Source organism: Phoca vitulina, unplaced genomic scaffold (assembly GCF_004348235.1).
Source record: "Phoca vitulina isolate PV1807 unplaced genomic scaffold, GSC_HSeal_1.0 scaffold17, whole genome shotgun sequence".
NCBI classification, from domain to species: Eukaryota; Metazoa; Chordata; class Mammalia; order Carnivora; family Phocidae; genus Phoca; species Phoca vitulina.
Genome location: NW_022589720.1, coordinates 28,329,590 through 28,352,836, shown reverse-complemented (window position 1 = coordinate 28,352,836; position 23,247 = coordinate 28,329,590). Strand labels below are relative to the sequence as shown.

Genomic DNA, 23,247 nt, shown 5'->3' with positions numbered 1-23,247 from the left:
AGAACTTAGAGAAAAAATGTTACTGGCTTCAGCAAATGAAAAATTTCTTTGTCTAACTTGAATGCAGTAGAACCCATTTTGACATGGCTCAGTACAGAGTTACAAAGATAGGGCATAACTAGGAGACAAATCATGTATCCGTGAACAAGGCAATATAGGAAAAAAAAAACCATAATGAATTTCCTTTGTAACAACAGATGTTAGGACTGCCAACATAACCACTTATAAAGGGTAGTGTAATTTTATTTTTTTTCCAATTAAAAAAATTCCTCTTGTTCACATTGTTAATCCATTTTCATCATCTCCCTGTCTGCACACCATGCTTTCTGTCTACGTGGTCTTGATATTACCTTGGCAACTGTATTGTACAGACTTGTTAGTTGCTGGCAAAAGAAGACTCCAAAATGAGCAGAGACTTTTTTCCAAAAATTTTCCCTGAAAACTTAGGGGGGAGTAAGAGAAAGAGAAGGCAATTTTCCCCTTAATTTTCCTTCTGCTCCTGGAACTTTAAAATATTAAAAAAAATAACTTTATCTGTAAATTAAATTATGCACGATAGCTTTTGAAGTGTTCAGAAATCAACAAACACATTGAATAAATTTACTCCCTCCCCCCTTCCCTAATTTACTTTCATTGCCCAAGAAAATGTATTTATTCCAGTATTGTAAATATTTTCAAAATTTCTGTCCAGCTATGACTAAAACATGTGAGCTATAGAGAAATATTGAGTTATCTAGAAGCTAGAGGTTGGGGAAGGGGGAGAGAATACTGGCTAGACATAAGTTTTTCCAAGGGAAGCAAGCAGTTCTTTTTTTTTTTTTTTTTAAGCAAGCAGTTCTTTAAGGAAACTGAATCATCCTAACTTCTTATTAAATGGGCTTCTTCTCGGGGGCGCCTGGGTGGCTCAGTTGGTTAAGCAACTGCCTTCGGCTCAGGTCATGATCCTGGAGTCCCGGGATCGAGTCCCGCATCGGACTCCCTGCTCAGCGGGGAGTCTGCTTCTCCCTCTGATCCTCCCCCTCTCATGCTCTCTGTCTCCCATTCTCTCTCTCAGATAAATAAATAAAAAATCTTTAAAAAAAAAAAAATAAATAAATGGGCTTCTTCTCTTAGGAAATGAGGCACAAAGTTCATTTCAGCTGTCACAGCAACTCCAATTTCATTTCTTGGGTCTCAGCAACCATGAAGTATCCATTCTTTGATTATATAATGTGATATTCCAAGTAAGAGTCTGAGTCTATGTGGCTAGAAAATCTGGCTGATCCAGTTTTCAGGGCCTTTGGGAAAATATTTATCGCGTTTTCCCAATGCAACAATAATACGTTCAAGAGAGAAAAGGGGATTTGGAAAACACAGAAAAGAGAGGCAAAAGCCTGCCTTTCTTGGTTCGACCACTTAAACAGCAAATAGCTAATGCTCACTGAGCTCCTGCCATACACCAAGCATTGTCAGTGTTTTACTTGTGTTGGTCTGGATACTTAATCCTCACAAAAACCCTCCGGAGGTAGGTACTATTTTATCACCAAAGCACTGATGGAGAAATCTAATCACAGTGAACTTCGAACTTGCCAGATTCCAATAGCTATTCAATACCAAAGTCAAAAAGGCACTCAAGTGACAGAGCTGGGATTTAAACCCAGGCATTTGGACTCGGAGCTCACATTCTTGACCACCTCCCAGACTACCTACCTCTCCAGTAGAGCTAAACAACCACTGTTAGGGCTTCTGTGAGTTTCTTTTCAGAATGTTCTCATACAGAGCTAAATATATGGAAATCACACAGAATATACTTTTCCATATACAGTCACCATTAAGCATCGCTTTTAGCCTCATGATATCAGATCCAATGATTGTACCAAATTTACTTAATACTTCCTTTGTTGTTGAGCAGTTAGGTTGGTTAGCATTTTTTCCACTTTTATGAAGAACACCACGATGAATGTATGAAGGCTGTTTTAGAACTAGAAATATTTTTTTAGTGCAGTTTAGAGAAAGGAAACCTGTGCATTGAAGACTATGATGACCTTGATTGATGTTATCAAATTGCTTTCCCAGTGGGGTGGCCGCTCAGTTCAATGCTTCGTTAGTGAAGCATTGAACTGAACAATGCTTCCTATTGCTAGGAGCTGGGAGAATTATCATAAAAAACTGTTAAACAAAATTTGTGAATGTGATGAGTAAATAGTACATGTTTCTTATTTCCTTTCAATTTACTTAACATCTAACGAGGTCAACCATTTCTCCTAATTGTATATTCTCCAAGCATTTACTAAATCCTAATAGTTGAAGAGTTTATATGTGTATATGTGTGTATTTGTTTATAAATTCTTTGCATAATAAAGATAACTACCCTTTGCCTATGTGTAAAATATTTGCTCTATTTTTCTAATTGCTGGCCATATATTATTACTCTAAAATACACAGGTATTTTGCATTTTTATAAAATAAAGTCTGCACATCTTTTTTTATTAGGTGATTTCTTCAAGAGTTATACACTTTAATTTCCTTCCTTCCTCCCAAGTTAGATAAATCTTTAATTCGTTTTTCCTTCTTTGATTGTTTGCTTGCTTTGTTTTAAAATATTGAAGCTTTAATCTTCCTGGAACTTGGTTTGGGGTAAGGCATTTAATTCTAATTTTCAGTGTGCATTATTCCACACCGCATCATCAACAGCACATAGGAATTCTAAAAGGCGCTGGTAATATCTAGTTTTTTCCTGCCTGTTTAAATAAAGACCAAGTCACAGCGAAATAACTGCTTCATCTTATAAGTAAGTAAATAAATAAGTATTCATAAACCTTACTTTACTTCCAATTAAATATAATTTTACTGGAATTGATTGTTTTCTGATCTTTATTTAAATGCATTTAAACATTTGTCATTCAATTATAACATAAAATGTGCACAATAAACACAAGAAACTCATCTTGGTCACCTGGGATTTGACCATATCAAGATATTAGGAATTTTAGATATCTGCCAAATAACAATTTAAGACCAGGCTTGGTTTTACAAGTTCATTTCTAAGTTGGCCGTTTCATTAGAAATGTATTTACTCAAATATAACACTGTTTCCGAGGAGGGGTAGGATCCTGGCTAGTCCAGAAGGTATTTATTAGTTAAGTTATTTAAGTTGTTTAAGAAATTTAAATTATTTAAGTTATCATTTAGAATGGTACAGGTCCTAGGAGGAAGAGACAAGCCAATATCGATGAAGGAAGGGGATTAATCTTTCTAAATACTAGGTGCATTAGATCCCGTTTCCCAAAGTCTAACCTTCGCCAACACTGATTGTATTCTTCTCTCTACAGCCATAGCAGCCGTAGCCAGACTCTCTCTCTCTGGGAGCTCTATGCACTTTCTCTCTTCTCCCCCCATCAAATCCCACATTTATCCAGTGCCACCAATTTTCATCTAGGTGCTAGGAGGGGAAGTAGGCCAGCTCAGTGAGTGAGTCCTGGGCAGGGGTGAATGATGTCTCTTAACTCCAGTCCACCAGGTAGATGTCTACCAGAGCAGCAGAAAAACAGCCAGGGGGCAGAGTCTCAAGAGGTGATGATACTTTTCTTCTGTTTTTCCAGTCAACAAGCCTCTTGCTTGGAAGCGTAGTCCTGGCATCAGCTACTCTAGAATGTCTCAGTTTCTTTACATTCTCCAATGTGGAACCCCCGTTTTCTTAAAGCTCTTCTTTATAGGTGGGACAGCAGATAGGAGTCACCATCTATTTCTTCATAAGGGATAGTTTCAGGTCGAAAGCTTTGAAGAGAAGAGTTGTTTAGAGGGATAGCACATGGCAAATACTCTTTGAATCAATTTTGCCCCTGACTAAGCTTTGATCTGTTTATTCTCTCTGGGTTTACCAAGTGAGCCATTTCTACTCCTAGGAAAGAGGGGATTATCTTGGGAAGGGGAATATTTATTGAGCCCTTAATAGGCTCAATGGTGGCCTGATCCTCATCACAACTTTATGAGGTAGATATTATCACGTTTATTTTAAAAAATGAATACACTGATTGATGTTCAGAAGCTAGTTAACTTGCTACAGAATTATTAAGGGCTTGACTCGGGAATTTTAAAGAAAACCCAGAGCTCTTTCTACTACACTGTAATGCCTCTCAAACACAGACCTATCCTTGTAGCCAGGGCCTGAGGACAGGTCTCAAATCAACCTGGCTCCTGGGTCTTTAGCATTTCTAACTCCTGAACTCTAGAAGCACTTGAGTAATAATCTTGGACCTGCTAGCGATGTCCCAGAGGCACCCAGTCCATGCTGAAACCCATCGTAGGTCCCGATATGGTTATCATAGTACTAGATCACTGTTTAAAATGATTCACCAAATCTCTTTTGATGGAATGATTTAACTCAACTTACAAAAAACTTATTAATTAAAATAGCTTGCCTCTTCACCCCACTTCACGCATCGTAATCCTTGGAAACCATCAGTAACAAAGCTGGAAAGGACATGAAGTGAAAACATGCTTCAGGCTCCCATGTTTAATGACAATAGCTTGCAGGCATCGAGTACATGCAAGATGTTGAGCCCTCACGAGCACATTGGAGAACCACAGAGGCCAGGACCAGTATTACCTACACCTCACAGATGAAGAACTGGAGTCATTGAGAGGGTAGGTAAATTGCCAAAACCTCACAGCCAGTGCAGGTTGGGGCCACTGTCAATGCAGAGAGGGGTCAAGCTGCTTCCCCAATGCCAGGTGAATGGCTGAGGTGGGCTTCACACCCAGGCTCCCCAGCTCCAGAGCCTGGACTCTCACCTACTCTGCTGTACTCCTGGCCTCTCAACAGTCATGGTACTAATTTAAAGAGCCTAAGTTTAGGACGCAAGTTTATTTCGCCTACCTTTTTGTTCCATTTCAAATTAGTTTAACTAATATAGAGCCTGAGGTGGGCAAAGGTTTTGTTGGTGTTACTTAATGAAGTCAACATCCAGCTTTTTTCACTTCATTTGTTGAATGAATAAACAAAAGACATTTTTTTTTTTCGGCTTTTGCTCTGCCAGGCAGCATTAGAGGTGAGGCCAGGGTGGTAAGGTCAGGCAGCTGTCAGCGACCAATCAAGAGGAGCAAGTGCTCTGAATGCAAAGACTGCTTTTTTGGGGTAAGCAGTTCAGGTTTCTGATTATGCAGCCCAGCGATGAAACGAGTCTTCCCTGAAACATCCTCATATCCTGATGCACAGATTTCTCAGAGCCCTCTACTCTCTGCCCTTCCGACCAGTTAGAGGCAGCAGGGCGGGGGGTGGCCTTCTTCACTGTGCTAAAGCTGCTCACTCATGGCCTCTGCACGTCCTTGAAGTGCATTGACTGAGGTTCCCAGAGCTAATAAAAACCTTGATGGCCACCAGATCTTTAATGCAAAAGAACAGATCCTTTATTATTGATTACTCTGCAAAAACAACGATAAAAATCAGAATAACCTCCCCGCGGGATTTGTTACAGCTGAAGTACACTTTGTAGTTTGCATCTTGGCGACATTATATAATACACGGATGTCACAGTTCAATTCGGATTGCTCATTCTCAGTCAACAGTCTTCTATCATTCCTGTTTTGGTATTTTACCGGATTTTTGGAATCTAGGAAATATCTTAACTGGAACATTGGAGGTGATCAAAATGAACTGTGCTGGCTGAATTCGATAAACAAAGATGCATTTTTGTTTAAAGATGTTCTCCTAATACAAAGAGCTCAAGAAGTGAGTCCTTCAGGGGTTCGCTGTTTCCCCTAGAGAGTCTATACCACAAACACTTCTTTGGAAGATTAAATATCACTTCGCTTTTCTAAACTAAGTTGCAATGTGCACACTAGAGCCTCAGAAAGAACACACCACCACAGGCTTCCTTTTGAAAGCCAGACACGCACAGCAAGTTAAAAGCTAAAGACATCTTTTAAGAATTTGGCCCATATTTAATCTGATAAAATTAATAAAAATATTAAGAAGCCAGAAAATATGTAAGAGTAGAAAAATGAGGCACAATTTGAAGTAAAATTTGGACCGATTCAACTTTTAACTTTTGATAAACATTGGAGTTTGAAATAGTAAAATTTTACTCAAGTTCCCCCGCCCTATCTCCAAACTGTCACGAACAGATTGGCAGACCAAAGCTTTCTAGATTTACTGCTCACCATACAAAATTCTCCAGGAAAAAGACAGGTTGCTCCCAAAGAGCTCAAATGCCAAAAGGGAATCTAAAAGTAATAGTGGCACTGACCTTGAGAGGAAGATTTTCCATTTTGAGGCCACCCTATGAAAGCTACCAAAATGTCCACCCAGGATGAGCCAATGAGCTCTTCTAACATTGACCCTGCAAACCAGTCAGCGGACATTCAAACTCCTACCCAGAATAAGCTTGGCCTGCAGATCTTTAGCCAGAAAGAGTACCATGCTGTCCGCTCATATGCAAGATGGCACGAGGAAAATAATGATTTCAAAATTTCTGTTGATAGCACACACTGGTTTTATGTGACAAAACACTACTATTTCCCAGGTAGGATCTTTTCATTTATGTAGCAACAATAACAACAACAAAAGACCAGCACTACTTTGTCTCAAGGCTACAATGATCAATGTATGCAGCAACAAAAGCACAGGAATGAGTCCACCACTTTCGCCACGTTCTACTGGTTGGAAGCAAGTCACGCGTCCCACCCACCCACCCACAACAAGTGAGCTGCCCTGGGCGGTTAGGGGCTGTCCAATGTGCAAAGGTCTTTCGGCCTCTTTATCAAGTGCTTCTCGTGTGGTGTAGACACATGCATAGAGAAGATGCTCTATAGATGTTTGGTGAATGAATGATGTTGCGATTGTAGTCCTAGCCCTGCCTTTAACTCTTAATGTGATCTTTCTTAGGCCTCATTTTTTTTTTTTTCCTAATTTATAAAGGAAGAATGCTCCAAGATTCACACATCACCCTCCTTCTTGCCTGGGCCTATGGCATAGCTTCCAACTGGTCTCCCTGCTTCTGCTTTGCCGTCCTACAGCCTCCCCCTGACATACTACCCAGAGGTGTTTCAAAACCCAAGCCAGAGCGTTGTTCCTCTCTGTCCCCTCATGGCTCCCCACATCACGTGGGGTAAAAGCCCAAAGCCTTGTGATGGCTGCACCTGGCCTGCTTCCCCAGCTTCACCATATTCAGAACTCACCCCCCACCCCACCACCCGCCCTGTTTCACCATTTGCCTCCTCGCCGTTGCTCCACCATCAGACAGGATCCCACTTTATGGGCCTGGTGCTGGCCCTGCTCCCTGCCTGGGACACTCTTCGCAGGAGTTCCCATGTTTACTTCCAGACTTCGTTCCAATGTCACCTTCTTATTGCAGCCTACCCTGAACTTTCTTCTCCCTCGGCTGCCTTTGTTTCAGGAGTTCTTATCACCTTCCAAAATGCGATATAATTTTCTAATTTCGTGTGCTTGCTGTTTATTGTTGTCTCTGCCTCCTCAAGTATAAGCTCCAAGAGATCCAGATTTTTCTTTCCTGAGGCATTTGTTTTTGTTCACTGATAAATATTAAGCCCCTGAAACAGTGCCTGACACATAGTAGGGGCTCAGTATATTGCTGAATGAATGAACAAGCAGCATGGCTTAGTTCTCTTTCAGATGATCCACACCCAGCATGTCCTGGCCAACCCCCTCTCCGCCGTGCTGCACACATTTACCAAATGGAGGAATTTGGAGGAATCGCTTTGCTCTGTGCTTCACAGTAAATCCCGTTTCCCACTGTGTTCTGTGAGCTCAGTGACTAACCCTCAGGAACACCCCTTCTTCCAAACCGTGATTTCTCTCTCGTGATCTGTGAAACTGGGTCTCAACTGAACCTCGATTTCTCATACGGCTTAGGTTTTTAGATTCACAAACCAGGCGTGATAGCTCCTGATTCCTGGTTCTTCCACAAGGCTTGATTTTTTTGAATATGAAGGAGAGCAGGTGTGAGGCTCTAGAAAGATCATGGACTGAGATTTCAGAGATGAGGTTCTGGGTCTCATGTTGCCAGCAAATGATGCTGGTGGGTACTTGACTTAAAAGATTGAATCTTCATATCAAACGTGCAGGATTTAATATCGCCCTCTTACAGAGGAGGAGACTGAACCCTTGAAAGAAGAAGCCTCTTGTTCTAGGAGACAGGGCCAGTGACTGATGTTGGGAGAATGGGGTTGCAAACTGAGGTCTGCCCATTTCCACAGTTTAGTCTTCAAATCATGTCATCTCTTTGGACCTTTTTTTTTTTTTTTGTGGTCCACAGAATGGGAGGGATAGATCAGAGCAGGCAGTATCTAAAATCTTCTTGAACTTTAATATTCTCGGTGAAAGGTTCTGAGTTTAAAAGAACCATGTAAACCAAAAGCATTATAAATCTTAGCTGCTATATTATGAATGTATCTTGTTTCTTCTCATGAATTCTAAAGTCCTTGATAAGGCGTAGGAAAGCATTTTTTAATAGGTCAAAAAATGCTTTGTCAACTTGGCCATTATAGTTATTATGGCAGGTAGGCAATAAATAATTATTTGAGAGATCAAATAGAAGTTTCTATTTTAGAACTGGGCTAGCGTGTAGCCCAAGCTGGAGAAGTCATAAGTCCGTCTCAAGCAAGCCTAATGAAGCTGGTGGGCATAAAGTTCCACTGGTTTATTTTTACAAGAAGGGCAAGGGTGTAATGGTCAATTTACCTGCTCCAGGGGTCTGCTGCTCCCTGTCTTTGGTTTCACCCCAAACTTCCAGGCATTTCCTGGAGAGAAGCTACTCTGTGGGAGGCAACCTTTCAACCCTCCCCCACTCCTCTGTTCCCACATCCTACAGAGATTTGGGCCCTGGCTTGGCTCATTCTTTTGTCCTTTGGTATTTCCTGTTGCTGGAGGTGGGAAATACCTGCTCCAGCCTTGTTCTACCAGTGGTGCCCAGGGGAAACCAGCCCTGGGTAACTGATGCAGACAAATCCACATGGCAAGCAACTCAGAGAAGACAACTCTATCAGAAGAACCCTAGGAGGGGCGCCTGGGTGGCTCAGTCGTTAAGCGCCTGCCTTAGGCTCAGGTTATGATCCCAGGGTCCTGGGATTGAGCCCCGCATCGAGCCCTGCATTGGGCTCCCTGCTCATCGGGAAGCCTGCTTCTCTCTCTCTCCCACTCCTCCTGCTTGTGTTCCCTCTCTCACTGTGTCCCTGTCAAATAAATAAATAAAATCTTAAAAAAAAAAGAAAAAGAACCCTAGGAGTTCTGAAAAGCCTGTGCTTTCTGCCTAAAACTGCACTAACATAGGCTATGTGAAGTGGCAATTAAATTTGCAAATAATCCTATAGGTCTTTCAAATGTCCAATCCATGGTCATTTAAAAAATATTCTACTAAAATCATTAGCACCTGTTGCATTCCTTTCTGGTAAAAAATAAAATAGTGTTATGACTGCGTAGAAACTGTAAGTGCAGTTTCAATTCTGGGGATGTTTCCCACAGATATACTTTACCTGGGGGAAATAACTTTTGTACAGGATTATTCATTGTACCATTTAACAAATGTATCTAAAAGTTGGAAACCATGTAAGTGTCCATTCATCGGGAATTGCTTAAATAGATGATGGTACACCCAGCTAATGCACCCCCAAGAGAGAAGGAGGAGGCTTTTTATGTGCGAATAAGGCACGATATCCAAGGTATATAGTACAGTTAAAAAAGTAAGATGTAAGGCAGGCTATATATATTATGCCAGCATTTGTATACAAAAGGCAAAAAAGGGATAGATACGTACTTATTTTTATACTCATAAAATAATTCTCAAGGCACACAAGAAACTGATAACAAGGTATTTATATCTTTTTGTACTTTTTTATTTTGGGCAATGTAAATGTATTTCATAAATAAAATAACAAAATAAATAAGCAAAAAAAATTGGCTCACTTTTTTTTTTTTTTTTTTAATCTGACTGAATTCAGCGTGCCTGGCTGGCTCAGTCCGAGAAGCACATGACTCTTGATCTCTGGGTCATGAGTTTGAGCCCCATGTTGGGTGTAGAGATTAGTTAAATAAATAAAAACGAAACTTAAAAAAAAAAAATCTGACTGAATTCCGATCTATGGTATATCTGCTAGATGCTTGGATCTTTCTAAAAAGTCACTTTGGGACTGGGTTAGTTTCTCCTCCATCTTGCTTTAATCTGCTTTAGCAATGGGTTTACTTAATTTGTGCCAGGGAGAGGAAAGTGACTATTTGTGCTCAGATTTCTAGTGAGTGGATCACTTTCTGACCTAACAGTTCTCTTTTTTTCTGGAGACAAGGAAGTGAATCTGAAAAAACTTTGAACTCAATCATTATAGGATCACGTCCACTTAGCCCTTGGAGTAACGAGTAACGAGTGCACCAAAGCTGCAAAGTCACCCTGTGAACCACTAGGCGAAGGTAACACACTCTTTCATCATCCATCATACTGTACAAAGCAATGCAATGGCAGAACTGACAAAGCCCTGGGAAGTCTATGGAATCTCAGCTTTTTTTTTTTTAAAGATTTTATTTATTTATTTGAGAGAGAGAGAATGAGAGAGAGCACATGAGAGGGGTTAGGGTCAGAGGGAGAAGCAGACTCCCTGCTGAGCAGGGAGCCCGATGTGGGACTCGATCCAGGGACTCCAGGATCATGACCTGAGCCGAAGGCAGTAGCTTAACCAACTGAGCCACCCAGGCGCCCGGAATCTCAGCTTCTTTATACGACTATTTCATTCGCCTTAAAAAAGCAAATGGAAGTCTATGGAATCTCAGCTTCTTTTTTTTTTTTTAAGATTTTACTTATTTATTTGTCAGCAAGAGAGAGAATGAGAGAGCGAGCACAAGCAGGGGGAGTGGCAGGCAGAGGGAGAAGCAGACCCTGCTGAGCAGGGAACCCGATGCGGGACTTGATCCCGGGACCCTGGGATCCTGACCTGAGTCGAAGGCAGATCCTTACCTGACTGAGCCACCGAGGCGTCCCTGGAATCTCAGCTTTTTTATATGTCTATTTCATTTGCCTTAAAAAAGCAAATCCAAGAGGACAAAAGTAAATAAAAAAAGAAGATGGCTCTGGTCATCGGCAGTCTGTTAAAAGACTCAGAATTTCCTTCTCAATTCATCATTCACATTCAACAAGTTCAAGGCAGCAGCAAGCACACGGATCCCTGGGGTTTTGCCTTACTTGCTTTAAAGATGAAATTTCCAGGGATGCAATGTGTCTAAAAGGATGAGAAGGGCAGCAATTATCCATCTCTCATTAGGGACAGATGAGCTTCATCTTACAAGATTCTGAATAGAAAGTCTCTCGCTAATAGCCTATTGTTTACCTCTGGGAAGCAGAAGCGGGCTGTGGCCTGGAATCATTGTTGGAGAACTGGAGAGTCTCTTTGGGTACAAGAAGAATGGAGGTGCCCTTTCTGGAGACAGAGACTCAGTCTTGAAATTCAAAACTTAAGGGTGCCTTTTAACTCGCTGCTCCTGTATTTACCTTTGAATCTTTGAGACGATACACAGCATGAAAAAAAGAGTGCCTTTCCCCCTCTTGTCTTAATTCATCCAGGGAATATCTTCCTTTATCTAGTGTGGGGGCTTTTATTCTCTCTTTTTGGTTTCAAAACCACTCGAGGACCTCTCTTGACTGGGCATAGTGATGGAAATATTCTTGGGTTAGGGAGTAAGCGCTGGGCAACTTTGATAGCCCTGAAGCTTGACCTAAAACTCTTCATTTTTATACTCGGCGCACCCAATGGCTACACTTCGTGCCTTCAAGTGCTCTGTGTGTTTCCTCACCTCACAGCAATGATACAGCTCACCCAGCTGCCAGACCAAATAGTTGATGAATGATAGCACCCCAGTGTTCCATAAATATCAAGCGCTCCAACACCTGGAATGCACAACTTGGACAAGACGGGGCTTAAATTCCAGTTGCCTTTTCCAGAAAATGTAGGCTCTTCCCTGCCTTGTTGGCTCTACAGCAAAAACAGACTCGCCACCTTTCTCCTCTGATTTGTGAAGGATGGGCAGAAGACTGCAGGGCACAGGCCTGCCTCATCTGTGGGCTCCAACCTGGTTATGCCACCCAGAGTGCAGGAACATGATGGCCCTCAAGAATTTAGTGGGAGAGAAGGGGGCTGCTTGTGGATGGGAGAGACTGGCTAGAACCGGTCGGGAGATCAACGGTATGGAATAGAGGTCCTTGCAATTGTACAGCGTCAAGGAGTGGAAAGAAAACACTGGCGTGTTTTATCCATACATTCTGCTTTAGAGGAAGGCAAAGCAGACGTTAAATGATAGAATTTTGAAGTCGGAAGCAGACATTAGTCGAAACGTGATCTGCTGACGAGGAAATCTGAGGCCCAGAGATTTGTCCTGAATCATAAAGTGAGTGAGTCGATGGCGGAGCTGCGTCCGTAACCAGGACCTTTAGACTCCCAGGGATTTCTCAGCTGCATTCCGGACATGTGCAGATACTGCTCAGAAGGAGGATTGACTGGGCCCTGGACTCGCATTGCTAGAGAAGCGCACTGGGCAAACACTTTGTAAACTAGAGCACCGCAACAATGGAAGGTATTATTACTGCAGGTAATGGTTCCGGACACACCTGCTTATTTGATAACCTACTTAAAAGAGAAACAAATTTGAAGTTGCCTGCTCAGTTTTCTCATTACCTGAACGAACAGGAAGAAAACAGCAAAGTAAAATCCAGAGATAATCTTCGAATGACATCAAGCCCTCTACCCCGTACCAACTCTCTTAGGAACCAGCAACACTCCTCCCAGGTTTCCAGAACCCCTCAACTAGCCTGTCCCAACTCTGATAGGGATGGCAGGTAATGGGCAGTAGATCCCAAAACGCTGGAGAAAAGGAAGAAACCAGGGAGGTGGTGAACTAGCAGATTGGTCCCAAGTGGTATGAACAAAAATGCACGATTGAGTAGGTTAAAACATTTATTGAAAACATTTTCTCAGCAGCTCTCCTTGCCCGAGACATCTACTATCAGGCACGCCCTCCATTGAGCAGTCTGTATTGTGATAAGGGCTGGGCCCGGGGATTCCTTTCTGCTTGGGCTCAGGAGGCCAGGTGGGTGAGGGACAGATAATGACAGTATCACTTACTCTAAGCCTTTCATCTCTGCCTCTCAAAGCCCTTTATAACCACTAAATCTCTTCCTACAAGTCTTCTTGGCTCTCTTCTCTAGCCAAGGAAATAGAAGCCACTTATCCTAGACCTCAACCAGGTGGTCATCTTCTCCCCTTCCTGGCCTGTCCTCCCCGCACCCCAGGCTCTCAGGTCTCTAGCAGATAGCGTCATTAAATCAGTGTGTATTTTCACTTGGTGCCCCAGCAAAGACGCAAGCAAAAGATGAGGGGTGTACAGTTTCTATGGATATTCTACCTGCCAAGCCCTTAAGGAAATTATTAAAGTTTACATGGTTGTATGTAGCGGAACTGGGATATAAATCTTGGCAGAGAGGTGTTACAATTATTCTATTTTACACATGAAGGAACAGAGGCTCAGTTCCAGAACTGGGACAGAAACCTAAAAGTGTCAGACTCCAGACTCCATAGCCCTGATCCACTCCCCTCTCCCCTATACGGTCCTGGACTACATCCCCACCATAGGAGGCAGCTCCCTGGAATGCTTCTCGAGAAAAATTGAGGGCCAGGATCCAAGTAGGCCGTGAGCACATGTCAGGTAGTTATTATTGCTGTCCCTGACAATTTTTCTGTATTTCTGCTCCCTGGGGGAGAAGACAAAGCAGAAGAAAATCACTAGTCCCTACACCCTACCTTTGTGTCCCTTCTGAGCAGGGCATGGTGAATCCACGGCTTCTGAGCTCATGAGGCCTAGCCCCTCTCCTCCCAGCCCTCTGTCCCCAGGAGCCTCTGTGAGGAGCTGAGCTCCACAGCACCAGGGGAGGACCTACCCCAGAAGCCCCCTTTTCTCATAGCTTCCTGAAGCTCCCTCTCCCTCTTCTCGTTTCTAGGAAGTGTTGAAGAAACCATAAATCCCAGCCCGGAAATCTTTCACCATTCTTTGGATTCCTGTTGTTCAACTGTGTGGAGATGCCGGTCTCCTGGTAAGCAGAGAGGCTACCCACACGGGGGCCACATGGTCCCCACACCGCTAACTCCAGCCGTCGGCCCCTTTGGTCCCATTACCAGTCACTTCAGTGTGGCAGCTGCTGGTTAACCACATCACTAAACATGTTTGACTGAACTAACTGACTCAGCTAGAGAGTGTGTATGTGTGCAAGGCACAGAATACCACTACGGCCTTTCTGGGAGATACTCGCTTTATTCATAGAGAAGGGCCCAGGAGTTAACAGTGTTCTGAGAAGAGTCTCACTTACACAATAGCTTATGCAGGAGGACGGCCCGCTTCAATGATCATTATTCATTTAACCCTCAAAGACAGAACCTGTCCTGGTTCAGTCTCAACATCAAAATACCTTCAGAATCTCCCTGTATAATGAGCTTCTTGCACTGTATCTCTCTTGTGGCATTTGCATCTCAAAATCAACACGTCCAAAAAACCGAAGTCCCCCCTCCCATTCCTGCCCCAATCTTCTTCCTGTATTCTACCCTCACTGGTAGCACCAGCACCCGCAGTTACCCAAGTCAGAAACCGGAGCGATGGCCTGCAGTCCGGCTCTTCCGCTAATGCTCCCAGGCAAGCAACTGTCGGGACGCAGGAGTGCCTCGGGTACTGGGGTCTCAATTTCACCCCTCCTTTCTGTCACTCCTGTCTTTGGGTCAGTGCACACCCTTAGCTAATTGATGTCATAAAACAAGAAGGGACATGTCCCGAGGGCAGGGACCAGCACTCAGAAGAGTGGATCAGTCTAAACATAGGGCCAGATTGGTGGATTTGAATCCCGGTCGATATGCATCAGCTCTGGGAGAAGTCTCTGAGCTGTTTCCTTATCTGTGAAATGAGAATAAGGATACCTCCCTCCCTGGCTTGTTTTGAGAATTAAATAAAGCTAATGTGTTAACAACATTTACAACAGTGCTTGGCACACAGTGTAAGTGTTTGCAATGTATATAATACATGTAATGGTAGATGAGGGGACTGAGGCTCAGAGCAGTTAAATGCATCCTCTAGGATCATACAGCTATTAAATCATACAGTTGGCATATAAATCCATGTCTATCCTTCATCAAAAGCCACACTCTTTCTAGGACCCACATTGTTTTTTTTAAGATTTTATTCATTTATTTGAACTAGAGAGAGGGTGAGAGAGAGCACACGAGTTGGGGGACAGAGGGAGATGGAGAAGCAGGCTCTCTGCCGAGCAAGGAACCCAACGAAGGGCTCGATCCCAGGACCCTGGGACCAGGACCCAAGCAGAAGGCAGACGCTTAACCGACTGAGCTATCCAGGCGACCCCCCCCCGACAACCCCCACGGGTGTTCATAAGAAAGTAGAACCTCTAAAGTATCAACACAAAAATCATATATAGAACAGCATGGATAATACGATCTCACTTAAAAAATGTTTAGAGATAATTTAAAAACTCCCTGTTACTGCCTCTGAACCTTGTCTATGCCTTTGTCATCTCATTTCATCCATCTCTCCTACCGAATGACCTGAGGGCAGAGACTCCCCATTGCATAGCACAGGCCAGACACTCAACATTCAGTATTTGTTAAATTGCTGAATAGCACTGAATCTTTAAACAAAACCACACATTTATTTAGCAAACAATAGATAATAGTGGATAATATATGAATGTGCATTCAAACCATACAAAAACTTATTTAAGAAAAGTAATATTCCTTCTATTCTATTATCAGACAACCAGCTCCCAACCCAGAGGCAGCCACAACGACCAGTTTCTTGTATATCCTTCAGAAATACTGCTGAATTGCATGGAATTATGGTGCAGTTTACATTCATTGCTGAAGAGTATTAGGGAATGATGGGAAATGCTTTATACACATTTAGTCAGTACGTTTTCTTTTCCGAAAAGTCACCAATTTTTCTCAAACCCATAAAAAGGACAACCCAAACATAAAAGGTGTGTGTGTGTGTGTGTGTGTGTGTGTGTGTGTGTGTGTGTGTAGACAAACAGCAGAGAAAGGTGCTGGTTGCTGTGTTCAGGAATTCCCTCAAGTAAAACCACCCTCCAAGTCTACGCAATGCTATTTAGTTTCCTTCCCCTTGCAGCTGATCTTATGACCCATTTCTTCAAAAATTTTTAGCCTGAGATTTCATTTTTATTGTGCTATTCGTTCCCTGGACACGAAAGATGGGCATTCTGTGACTTGAACGCAACAAAGGACTTTCCCTTTCTTTCAGCGAGGTGTCTGAGGTCACTCTCATCCCACTTACCACAGTTTGAAACGACAAAGTGCCTCCTGGAGGGAGAAAGATAGTAGCCACTCTCCTCAATGTGGTTTTTGTCAGACAGATGTCTGCAACAGCCCTGGGAGACACTTTATCTCATGCTTTAATAATGAACCCTCTTAAAGGGACTTAACACTTGGCAATGCATTCTCTTAGGTTGCTAATTTGCACCCATTACGTCGCTTCGTCAGAGCATGGCACATTCAGACTTTGACATGGCTTAGAAATGACATTAGACATTAGGTCTTTTTTTATTAAAAGTGATTAAAACCTAAGAATTTGGTTCTTCTCACCTCCTCTTTGGAGAAAATAACTTCTCTTCTTCCTTACTAGCATCTTCCCAGTTTTTTTCCTATGCCGCAGCAAACGGATTAGAGAGCTGAAGTCCAGACATGTTCTTATTATTCTTTCAGGGCTGATGTAGACATGGTACCCAGTGACAAGCTCAATGGCGCCTTTGTTTCCACTGGGCCCTCAATGGAAGACACACCAAGAGATAACTGAAGGATTCTTCCTTCTTTCCTTAGTCTGTTTGCTACTAAGTTGTCTATTTGCCTTTCCAAGTCTTTGGTGTAGACTCAGCGGTCTGACTGTCAATGAGCTCTTTTTATGTGTTTCTTTGTTAGGGCCTTCTTCTTGTTACTTCTACCTCTTCAGTTTCCATTAGTAAAGCCAACCACGAGGACACCCTGCCAAGTTATCTACCCCAGCTCAGCCAACTCATTGCAGTTCTCACAAATGTTAGGAAAGTCCTCACTGGTCTAGGAAATGATCCCAGAACTCATAGAGAAAATGGACTATTAAATCCTGGCATTATCTTCCTTCTATTGGAGATTTGTCTTTGTAATCACTTAGGAACTTGCTTCTCCATCAGTCTGCCTCCCATGTGCAGGTTTTATTACTTTCCATTCCTCTCTTCTTTAACTGAAACATTTCTGTTCTAGAAATCGAACTCTTCTTGTGTTTAGAACACCGTTTTGATTAAGTGTTTCTGCATCTTTTCCAAACATACTCCAGTATCACTGAGCTCTATTATTAAGGGTGTAAGATTGCTGAATAAATGAGTATTTGTTAAATGAATGAGAGGGATGTGGCTTAATCATTTGTAGGAGAATTGTAAGTTTTCTGCTGATTTAACTGGGTAAGTCATATAGTAAAATGACAATGCGATGTGAATGCATCTAGCATTGTTTGCTAATCGGGCCTCTACCAAGTCATAGCAGCATTTCTCTTCCTGGCATTTCTCACAAGACACCAACTAGTTCACAGAGCAGGAAGGCGGGATGGCAAAGTGGTTAAGAGAATGGCCTCTGGCCTGGATAGCCTCAGTCTGACTTTCAGCTCTAGCATCTACTATCTGCATGACTTTGGGCAAGTTGCTTGATCTCTTCATGCTCAATATTTCCATCTATAAAATAAAGATCATACTAATCATACCTACTCACTCACTCATAGGCTTGTTTGAGGATTAAGTAAGCTAATATAGGCAAAACACCTAGAAAGTAGCTGGAATAGTACTATATAAATGTTCACTATTATTATCTGGCAGCTACTGTTTGGCTTGATGACTATCATTCAGGCATTTTACATCAACTTCCAAGACAATGACACATCACTGAAATACTTCTCCCAGGAATGTATTTAAATCTGGGAATCTGGGGCGCCTGGGTGGCTCAGTCAGTTAAGCATCTGCCTTTGGTTCAGGTCATGATCCCAGGGTCTTGGGATAGGGCCTTGAGTCTGGGCTCCCTGCTCAGTGGGGAGCCTGCTTCTCCCTCTGCTCCTCCCCCTGCTTGTGCTCTCTCTCTCAAATAAATAAATAAAATCTTTTAAAAGCACAAAACACAAAACCACAACAAACCTGGAAACCTACTAAAGAAAGCCATTGCTTCCCTGAGTCTGTCAGGACCTTTTCTCTTTGAACATCTCTAAAATTAGTTGAACAGTCATTAATCACCAACAATTACTAACAGGAGCAAAAGATGTTGAAATGGAATATATCTAAAGTCTTGTGACAAACTATTCTCCTGCTGTATTCCTATTTGTCTACAATTTAAGACTCCTATTTTTTTAGATTAAGTTCTAATTATATTTCCAAGCTACAAAACTTTCTTGGTTTTTAGTGTCATTACCTCTTTATATTTGACGGAGATCTTGGCAAACTCCAAGGTAGAGATTAAACCTGTACACAAATGCCCCCTCCCCCTTTTGGGCCACATAGTAGAAATTTGAGTTAGACAGTTTTTACAACATGGCCTTGGCTTATATTTTACCAGCCTAAGGATTTCTATACTGGTTCAGTCAAAGATTCCAAGTAAGTAGTTCCTTCAGCTCTATTTTAAAGTAGGATCAATGCCACCCATAGTAATAAGCGATAATTTGGGATATCAATAAATCAAACAAAAACAATGTTTTATTAGTACAGATTGCTGTTGACAATGCTACATTTGTAAGAGGCTGAAAAGTTTCAGGAAAGGGACAGCTATTTATGGGAAGAAATGAATGAAAAAGATCCGTGTCAACATTTTTCTCAATTTACTCTTTCTAGTCACTGGATGGGGGAGTGCAAACACATAAAAGATTCAGCCTCTCCCTCTAGGCGTGATACTCAGCTTCAAGTCAGCACCAGTTAGAAGATAATTACTATTAGGAACCTGTACCTCATTTTGGGTGTACTAATTGTATAAATTAGTTTTAAGTGAAAGTGACATCCTATAATGATTACATTTTGGCCAAATCTAGCAGGCATGCTTGTTTTTATTGTTATTTAACTGCTTAGGCCTAATGATTAAATTATCACTCTTTCATCCTTACACGAGACGGGAAAACATTTGATTTGTTTCTCTTCTCCGCACAATCAATTGATTTGCATAATGCCTAACGATGCTTTTTTCAGATTCCCATGTGTTTACCATATATTGCTCCAAACATGCCAACAGACTGTCATTTAATGGGAGAAAAAAAATCTTCCAGTCCAGACGAAAGCCTGGACGATTATTTTGAATACCTACAATCAGTCCATCTGATAATATGCTCAGGCAGCCAGATGCCCCAGAGAAACAAGATCCTTTTTTTTTTTTTTTTTTGGTTGTTATCAAATGACTTACCCACAATGACTGCAGTGACAGTGAGCAGCACAAAAGCATTCCGAAATAGGTAACTTTTAACATCCTCCTTTGTGATGTTCTGCACTTTCCTCTTGGCCAAGAGTGTGCGCTTACGAACTCCTCGCTGGAACCTCTCCATCCTGCCCCCCATCCTGGGCTCTTCTTCATTGCTTTTAGTCATATTTTACTTCTCTAGGAGAGGGAGAGTCTCTTCTTTGCACTTCAGTGTCTCGGAATCACCCCCGGAAAGCCAGACCTCTTTGGTGTTAGAGAACACAACTAGAATGAGGAGAGAAGAGACGAGAGTTACAGCCTGCAGGGGTGAGAAATGAGAGCCGCCCCACAGCAGGGCAAGCAGTTGGCACACTGCATAATCTCAGCAGGAATCAAGGGCTAGAGAGCCACGACGCCAGTTTTCAAGGCGGGGATGTGCATATTTTACTGGACCACGTGTGAGAGATGTGCCTAAATTCAGACTATATGAGCAATAAATAAATAAAAGAATATACCAGCAGAATTGTGTGTTCTATTTTAAAAAATCTGCCCTTCCCATTCCAAGGAGGCTATAAAAGGGTTCATCAGAGCCCTGAGTGTGACTGAGCAGCCCCCACCCCCACCTCTCCCCCGAACCTAGCCAAGTGCTTTTTGCACAATGTTCACCCTCAATAAATGTCTAATTGAATTGAATGCACAGGAAGCGCTCAATAATTACTTGATGGCTTATGTCGTGTACATGGTGAAGGCATAACCAGGTCAATAAAATGAATTAAGATATTGATATTTCACCGTCAGAGCTTTCTGTTATATATAATAAAGTAACGATTTCCTTCATTAAGGAAAAAACATGATAATATCAGTTAATAAATATGGTCATGAAAAGAATGCAATGAAAAGAATATATGCACAGGACTTTGGAAATATATTTGACTATTTTACAGGGTCACTTTTAATTTTTTTTCCCTGAAATAAGCAAAGATCTCCGAGCCCATCTATACATTATCTGAAATCGTAATTCATTTCCATTTTTATTACAAGTAGAAAGTAGTATCTGTCCTTGTGGCAATCATATCGGAGTCTTCTGAGGAAACCATCAGCGACTTCTGGGTATTTCAAAATTTGGGATTTCTAGAACAGAGGAGATGAATCCAATTTTCATTCCAAACATTACAATGTGTGGTTTCTAGTTTCTTTAAAGTGCTCCTAGGTTATTCAAATATATCTAAGTCAATCTCTCCTGGGTGGAAATCAGTTGTCTTGAAGAAATCAAAGGATTCCTCCTGTTTTATAAGATTTGTGATCCATAATCTTTCCCGTGATCAATCCAAGTAGAAATCAGTGGTGCCTGTGGACGTGTGTATATGGCAAGGCAAGCAGCCAGCGTGGGCGGCTGTGGGGGAGGTCACTAGGAAGCAAAAGACTCCTCCGAGGCTTTTGGCAAATCCAAGTGTGGAAAAAAAGACTCATCTGAACAGTTTTGACTTTTAAATAAAATTGCAGGTTGGGGTCAGTGACAATACGACCCACAGCTTGCTTAAGACTTCACAGCAGATTACAAGTTTAGGGAGAAGGGAAGGAGGGGTGACACGAGAGACCAGATTTTTTTTTTTTTTCTTTTCACTAATCTCTGGTTCCCTTTCCAGTCACTTTTTAAAACAGACCAGCTCAGCCTTGATTCTTTTCTAGCTCTGGAACCACAATCTACCCCCAATCCAGCCCGAATGACTCAAATCCAAATGAAGAGCGGACACGGCATAAATACACACCACGCGCTGGTTACATGAAATTACTAACGTGGACTTTTATCTACCAAAATGGCTAGCTTTTTACCCTCGCTACTCCTCCGCTGGGCGAAACAAAATACACTGGTGGAGAAGGGCAAGGAGGAGTGAAGCCCAGCAGGAATCCAGGACGTCAGACTTACCTTTTCTGATTTTGTAACGGGTGGCCGGGACCGCAGGCGATGACAAGGTGAATTCCGCCGCAGGTAGCGCGGACTAACAAACGCCCGTGAGCGAGGCATACACGCGCTCTCTGAAACTGCAAGTTACTATCAGGGCAACTTAAGAAAAGGGGCGGAGTCTGCGCCCGGGAAACGGGGAGTGGGGAAAAATGAAAACACCACACGGAAAGGGGGCAAACCCGAGGTTTCTGGAATATTGATTAATCTTGGCTCACCAGAAGCATGCTTGCTGGCTTTGTTTTGCTCCTTAGACCACTTTCACGCTTTGTCAGTTCACTTTCATTAGGAATGCAAAACCGGGACCAGGAAGAATTGCAAAATAAAGCTCACACACACGCTCAGAAAGCTGGAAGCCTTGATTAGAACGTTTCAAAGAAGACTTTGCTAAGACTAAATTTAATTATCTCACACTATTGCAGGTTTCCTCCCCTGAAGGAAACTCGAGAGTGTGCTCTTTTGCCTGGTTGTACAACTGTTATAAAGAGTCCCTCTTTTTAGAATTGGGGGAAATAACTGACATTTCTTGGGAAGACCCAGAATGCAACAAGTATGGAGAAAAAGAAATGCCCACTACAATTCTGCAAACTTGCCTAAAGTTACTCAAAACACAAGATGAGGCATGCCTCTGAGTTAGCAGTTTAAACTCTTCTTATAACAAATCTAATTTAGCTCAAACTGCCTGCATTACAAAGACTAAAAAGGTAAGAAACACACAGAGACCAGGATCTTTGCTGAGCTATAAAGTAAAAAGCATTTTAAGACCCACGAGTGTAAATGCACACTTGAAGGTTTGTGATTTCAAAAGATAAGTTGCTGTACAGGTAGATGCTTCCATTTTAAAGGATGCTAAATATCTCCTGCCCCCCACAGCCCTCGCGCCATTGTTTTTAGGAATTAGAAAATTCTCATTGCACTTTTAGCCCACTTTTCTTCAAAAGGAAAATAGATTGTGAAAATAGATTTTTAAAAATGAAAAAAAAAAATTTTTTTTAAGCCTGACTCAGCTCCGAAACTTAGAACTTGTTTAGCATGAAGAACAAAGTTTGAAACAAAAACCCATACCAAAAATTATAGCCAGAGTTCTGTGTTCCTGTTCATTAAATATCGTATTCTCCATGCAAAATCTGCTTAGTTCTTGGGTCTGTCATCCGACAGGAAGGTGTGTTTTTTCCCTCATTAACAAACCGAGGGAAAGTCTAAAGACACGTCTTCTGCCTTCTTCAACCATTTCGTTGTGTGCCCTTCCCAACTGGTTGGAAAGCAATGGTGAATCATGTAAATGATTGAAAATGACAAACGAACAGCATTTGTTTAACAAATCATAACAACTTTTAAATTTGGCGTAATTTTAAGAGTTTATTGAAAATATACACTCTTGACAGTCCCAGCCCTCAGGAATCTTTTCTCTTCCTGTGATCTCCTAGGTCACTTAGCATCTGGCCCACATTGGTTAACACTTAATTACACGATGTCTTCCGCTAATCCTGTCTTTTTAAAATCATGTTAAGCTTTGGCTTCTCAAGTGAATTATAAGTTCTTTGAGGGCAAGAACCAGTCCTATGCTTGGTATGTAGTAAACATTAAATAGCCCTTATTAATGGATGGCGTAATGTAAAAGTATGAAACAAAATGCTTTTCAACCTTCTGTGTTAAAAGAAAATTCTTTCTTTTTATATTGGTGCTTCTGGCCTAGGTGCGTGGAGCAGATACCACTTCTTAACGCCGTGAGTACATTTGAAAGCATTTATTTACTGCCCTAAGTCCTATCTGAGCCATGTGTTTAAGACTAATTTGTCCATATTTCTTGTGGAAGTGACTTGTATTTTAAGAGAGCTTAAGAAAGA

At 41.9% G+C, this 23,247-nt stretch overlaps 1 protein-coding gene across 1 annotated transcript in view; it reads right to left on the bottom strand.

Annotated features, from left to right (window-relative positions):
- SLC1A3 (solute carrier family 1 member 3) overlaps nt 1-21,498 on the bottom strand; it is a 77,250-nt gene extending 55,752 nt beyond the window's left edge. Inside the window, exons 1-2 of the mRNA XM_032415148.1 lie at nt 21,365-21,498; nt 19,444-19,722 (exon numbers count right to left, since the gene is read on the bottom strand). Of these exons, the coding sequence (XP_032271039.1) occupies nt 19,444-19,624 (181 nt within the window). The 5' untranslated portion in view covers nt 19,625-19,722; nt 21,365-21,498. The remainder of the gene's footprint in view (nt 1-19,443; nt 19,723-21,364) is intronic.
- Nucleotides 21,499-23,247: the final 1,749 nt, after the last annotated feature.